The following is a 5,969-nucleotide window of genomic DNA, read 5'->3' as shown; positions in this document are numbered from 1 at the left end:
TTTTTTTTTTTTTTTTTTGTCTTTTTTTTTTACTGACCGGTAACAGGATTGCAACCCTCGGCATTGCACCCGCACCGTGCTCAGCCAGTGAGCGGGAACCGGTCTCCACATGGGATCCAAACCCTTGGTGGGAGCGCCGCTGCGCTCTCAAGCGGCGCACTCTCCAGTGCGCCACCGGGCCGGCCCAGACATGGCCTTTTTCTAAAGATGCCAGTTATTAGACTCAAGACCCACCCTAATCCAGGATGACCTCATTTTAATTTACCTAATTACATTTGCAAAGATTCTATTTCCAAATAAGGTCATTCTGAGATTCCAGGTGAACATGAATTTTGGGGGAGATTATTCAACCTAGTAGAAAAGGCCTTTTAGTAATTTAAATCAGATGATATCCCATTCTTGCTTAATCCTTCCTTCCTACAGCTCCCACTGCACCCAGAACAAAATCCCAACCTCTCTGCACCATCCACAGGCCGTGTGTGGTCTGGCTCTTTCCCACCTTTTTACTCTCATCCGCCTCCACTCTCCCCTTACCTGCTGCCCTCCAGACACACAAACCAGCCTCTTCCTGTTCTAGGCTCAGGTCCTTTGCACGTGCTGTGGCCTCTTCTCAAAACTCGCCTCCCTCTGGGGCCGAGCCCGTGGCGCACTCGGGAGAGTGCGATGCTGGGTGCACAGCAGCGCTCCCGCCGCGGGTTCGGATCCTATATAGGCATGGCCCATGCGCTCACTGGCTGAGTGCCGTGCGGCCGGTCTCAAAAAAAAAAAAAAAAAGGAAAAAAAAAAAAAAAAAAGAAAACTCGCCTCCCTCTGATAACTCCTCTTTCCAGTCTTAGCTCCCACATCAGTCATCTCCTTGGGGAGGTCTCTCCAACCCTCCAGACCAAGTTATGTCCTCTCTGTTCTATGCCCGCTAGCACTGGCTACCTCTGCTTCTCAAAGCTTTGCACTTGTCCTGTTCAAAGGCAGCAAATGGTAAATTCAGTTGACTGACCGACTGAAGGCATGCCTCATTTTACCACCAATCTCTTTTTAAAACTAATTTTTAATACCACAGATCATTCTAGAATGTATTCACATACATTCTCATTGTGAAAAATTCTCTTGCCCTCTCTCTCTCTCTGCTAAGTTGGAGGCTTAAACCATGAACCCTGCTCCTCACCTTCGTGTTCCCATATAGAGAGAGCACTCGGTGTGCTGGTTTAGGATTTTCTTGTTTGGCATTGCTTGTACATGGAGGGGTCACATGGTGTGCATTTTCCCAGGGATTCCCATCCTTGGTTTTCACTTGGGGGCACTCAACATGCATCTTGGCGAGTTTTCCATTTTCCTTTGACTCTACCGTGTTCCCTGTAAACGGCTTTGCAGTATCCTGCTGCGTGGATAAACCAGAGTTTATTAAGTTACTCCCCAATAGAGGACATTTAGGTTGCTTTCTGTTTTTTTTTTTTTTTTTTTTTTTTTTTTTTGCGACTGGTAAGGGGATCGGAACCCTTGGCTTGGTGTCACCCGCACCATGCTCAGCCTGTGAGAGCATCAGCCATCCCTATATAGGATCTGAACCCGCGGCGGGAGCGCCATTGCGCTCCCAGCGCCTCACTCTCCCGAGTGAGCCACGGGGTCAGCCCTGCTTTCTGTTTTTCTGCATTATATATTATGCTACAGTGAGCATCCTTCTCTGTGAAGATGGCCCCTGAGGATAGATTCCAAAAATTGGAAATTCTAGGTCTTAAGGCCTGGACAATTATTATTTTAGTAGCCTGACGAATCGCTTTCCTCAGGGGTACAGCCAAGTGGCATTCCCAACAGGAACATCTCACCCTGCACACTTCTCCACATGTACACCAGCACTGGGGGTTATCAAGTTTTTTCATGTTTAGCAGCCCAGGGTGGGAGAAGTGGTAATACGTCTTGCATGTTTTCGGGCGAGGTTGTATGTCTTCTCTCGGGTCTGGATGGAGGCTGTCCATTCTGTCCCTTTGGTCTCTGTACTGACTCTGATCCTATTTTGGTCTCCCTCCCGCACCCCATGCCCGGTGGCTTAGGTACCTCTGCGACTTCACCTACTACACCTCCCTGTACCAGAGCCACGGCCGATCAGCGTTTGTCCATGTACCGCCCCTGGGCAAGCCATACAATGCAGACCAGCTGGGCAGGGCCCTGAGAGCCATCATTGAGGAGATGCTGGACCTGCTGGAACAGTCAGAAGGCAAAATCAACTGTTGCCACAAACACTGAGGGCCTCTCAGGCCTCCCAAGACCTTGTTCCGCCAGGCACCCCAAGAGGGACTTCCATCCTCCAGGGCCTGGCTGTGAAAGACAAGCCCGTCAGCTAGGGATCCGATTTGAATGAAATATTCTGATTCACACACCTCCTCTTCCTTTTCCTCTGCGAAAGCTGTGGTTGATTTGAAGGAGGCAGCTGAAGACCTTTCCTCTATTTCCCCTTGCATTTGGGGACACAGTTTCTGGGGCTGGGAGACTGGCCAGCAGGTCCAGACTTCCAGGGAATCTTGGTCAGGTGGATCTATGCTCTACAGTCCCACGGCTGGGGCCACTTGTTCTGCGGACGAAGGAATTCTGGAGCTCACTTTATCCGAGACTGGTTTTTCCCAGATTTGAAAGCTTCACGAAGAGTCTTTCTCCTGAACTGTGTTCCGACAGCCCAGAAGGGGCCGCCTTGGGGTATGGAGTGGTTTTGTTTTGTTTTGTTTTTTTCCTTTTCTTTTTCTCTTTTTAAAAACAATAGTGCTAGTTTGGGCACAGACTAATTTATATTCCCTTCGGTTAAATCTCGGGCTTTAGCCAACAACAGAAGTGTCTTTTCTTTTTTCTGGGGTGCAGCCTGTTTCGCCTCCTGCCCCCAAAACTGGACTTAACATGCCACGTCTTTGTTTCGGGGCCAGCAATGAGCCTCACTTGCTCCAGGGGGCAGGGCCCATGGCCAGGCCACAGGGTAGGCCACTGCCCCAGGTGTGGAGTCTGAAGGCTCAGCCCCAGGGCCTCCGGACCTAGGCAGGAGAACAGATCTTGTCAGCAGCTGAAAACCCACCCGACATCTGGCCTGGATTTTTACAGGGACAAGCTTCTCGTTCTCCTTAAGGGGGCCTCTAAACGAACAGGGTGTGGGGGCTGGAGTTTGCTGAGCTATTCAAGTCCTGGCAGGTTTGAGCAGGAGGGAGCCAGGGCAGCCAAGGGATCCTTATGTAGATGGTTTTCGGAGACTCGCCCAAGACTCAGGAGTAAATTTTTATCTCACTCCCTGGCAACTTTGAACTTACCGGGCAGGGATGAGGGTGATGTCCCCCCAAGGTAGCTAAATTTAGCTGGACCTTGACACCCATGAGAGAGAGGGCGATCACAGCAACAAGGAAACCAATTGAGTCCAATGCACATTTCAGAAACCATTTTCTGTTTTTGGAGGAAACGCAATTTTACCGTTTCGCCTGAATGTGGCATGGGCTGGACTCTGATTCCGTGTTGAATTATACTGGTGTTTTCCCAACACCCAGTTCTTTTAAAAACAACTGAGATTTTTGTTTTATTTTCATCCACATTCACCTCCCTTCCCACCCATTCTGATGCTGGGGAGGTTTCTGCCTTTGTTGGAGCCTTTGGGAACCAGGTTAATGGGTTTCTGTGAAACATGTTTTCTGAGTACTGGGCTTTCTCTGGAGGGGCAGGTGGGTGACTTGAGGTCAATGCTTGGCAGTGGGTATGGACTGTGGCTAGCAGATTGAAGTGAGCAGGATTTTGCTGTCCCCTCCACGCCGGTCCTCCCTCTGCCAGAAACACCCCCTCCAGTTCCCCAAGTTCTTAGTCTCCTGAGAAATCCAAAGTGTAAAACATCACTGGATCTGCTTAGCCAGCTTCGTGAATAGAAATTGTGGCTCTTTTGAATGTGGGGAACTCAAGACTTGGGGATCCCCACAGAGGTCTCATTCAGAACAACTGCAGGCTCCAGCCAGCTCTGTTCCTCAAAGGTCTGATCTGTGGGCCTCAGGGGAGGAAATGGGTCCAGGCAAGACAGGGAGGGAAGATGGGCTGGGAGTGAGAACAGCCCAGCTTAGCCGAGCGCCTGCCCCCAACTCCACATCCTCATCTTCCTTTTGTCCTCATTTCACCTCTGTGTTTAAAGCACTGTGTGACTTAGCTCTTTAGAGAGATAACTTATTGTCCGATCATGGTCGAGTGAGTGTGTGTCATTTTCATGTTCCTGCAATGTTTTAGCATTTCCTCATCAAGGCAAGCTGGGGTCCTGTCGTCCTCCATGATGCACAGCATTTGACTTATTTTTATTGAATCAGACATCCATTAAACATCTCACTCACTCCCTGCCAACTTTTCATTTTCTTCTTCTTATTTATTTATTTTTTAAAAAATCTTTTGGTTAAACTCATCTGTTCACTCCATGGCATGTGTGTCTGCGTTTGGTGGGTCTCAGCCTTGTGTGGGAAGTGGGGGGACCAAGTCCCATTCCCTCTCCCCTCTCGTTTTCAGAATCTCAGGTGGGCAGTGGCAGAGGGACAGGTCTGTGACACGGGTGGACCTTGGCAGGTGTTGGAGAGAGAGCTAGGAGTGTTGACAGTGGAAAGACAAGCTGAGGGATGTGGGAAGGCTGGTGGGGGAAAGGTGAGAAGGGATGCTGGGGGGGTCTTGTAGGGAGTCAGATGGGGGCCTTTCTCTCGTGAGCCCGTGCAGAGGGTGCTGAGGTGGGAGGACAGGGGTAGGACAGCGATCAGGCACCTGCTGCCCTGACCAGCCTGATGATGGTCTCTCTAAGATGCCAAAGGCTGTACACCTATACACCTTTATACCTTCCCTCAGCCCCCTCAGCACCCCCTCCAATGAAAAGAAGATTAGTAGCACGTGCATGAGTATGTAGCTTGAAAAAGAAATCAGAGGGCCGGCCTGTGGCTCACTGGGTGAGCGTGGTGCTGACAACACCAAGTCAAGGGATAAGATTCCCTTACCAGTCATCTTTTAAAAAAAGAAAAAGAGGGCCGGCCCGGTGGCGCACTGGAGAGTGCGCCGCTTGGGAGTGCAGCGGCGCTCCCGCCGAGGGTTCGGATCCCATGTGGAGACCGGTTCCCGCTCACTGGCTGAGCATGGTGCGGGCGTGACACCGAGGGTTGCGATCCCGTTGCCAGTCCCTGGTACGGGCGCGACACCGAGGGTTGCGATCCCGTTACCGGTCAGTAAAAAAGACAAAAAGGAAAAAAAAAAAAAGAAAAAGAAATCAGACAGAGTGGAAAGGAAAAGTCAAGGAGAAGCAGGAATTCGAAGTTGGTGAACTGAATGGGGTGCCACCTGCTCCAGTCAAGGCTGGAGCAACCAGCATCCCTGAGGCCACTCAGAGAGGCAGGGCCTGGCAGGGTCTGAAATCACAGCTTCCCCATCAGTGCCAGATCTTTGGGGGAAATGTCAGATTGCAATAATTTCAGCAAAGAAGGGACTTGCCCTCCCTGTTCTTTGCTGGCATGGAAACATCTAGAACAAAAAGGATCCCCTCTGGGGCAGTAAGGAGACTGGAAAAGTAGACTCAAAGTGCCTTTTTGTCTTAGAAGTTTCTGCCGGGAAGCCAGACCAGCTGGTGTGTATACCCCCACATGCCTGTGCCCCCCCCCCCCGGGTGACCAGGCAGGGGACGGCGGCTGCCCGTGGAAATCTGCCCGTCACAGCCAGCCTTCTTTTGCTGCCACTGTCTAGACTGTGGACCTTTGACCTCCCCACCCCTTGCAGTGTCTGAACCCAGAAGTTCCCCTCAGGGACATCAAGACAAAGCCCCATTCTTCTCTGTGGCCTAGCCTCTACCCCAATACTGCTGGAAGCCCTGGGGAGGCTGCAGCCAGCCTCTGATGGGGGCACTGGTGGTGGTCCTGGAGGCAGTGCCAGGTCACCCCGTGTGGCTGTGAATCCCACGGCATCCACGGACATGAGGGAGCCAAAAAGGGCTTTGTTTTTATAAC

At 51.1% G+C, this 5,969-nt stretch overlaps 1 protein-coding gene across 1 annotated transcript in view; it reads left to right on the top strand.

Annotated features, from left to right (window-relative positions):
- PGPEP1 (pyroglutamyl-peptidase I) overlaps window positions 1–4,341 on the top strand; it is a gene marked incomplete at its 5' end in the record, with an annotated part of 27,661 nt that extends 23,320 nt beyond the window's left edge. Inside the window, one exon of the mRNA XM_008590767.1 lies at window positions 2,046–4,341. Coding sequence (XP_008588989.1) covers window positions 2,046–2,238 — 193 coding nt within the window. The remainder of the gene's footprint in view (window positions 1–2,045) is intronic.
- Window positions 4,342–5,969: the final 1,628 nt, after the last annotated feature.

This window comes from Galeopterus variegatus, unplaced genomic scaffold (genome assembly GCF_000696425.1).
Source record: "Galeopterus variegatus unplaced genomic scaffold, G_variegatus-3.0.2 Scaffold6353, whole genome shotgun sequence".
NCBI classification, from domain to species: Eukaryota; Metazoa; Chordata; class Mammalia; order Dermoptera; family Cynocephalidae; genus Galeopterus; species Galeopterus variegatus.
The sequence above is the reverse complement of the archived record's forward strand: the minus strand, read 5'-3'. Positions and strand labels throughout refer to the sequence as shown.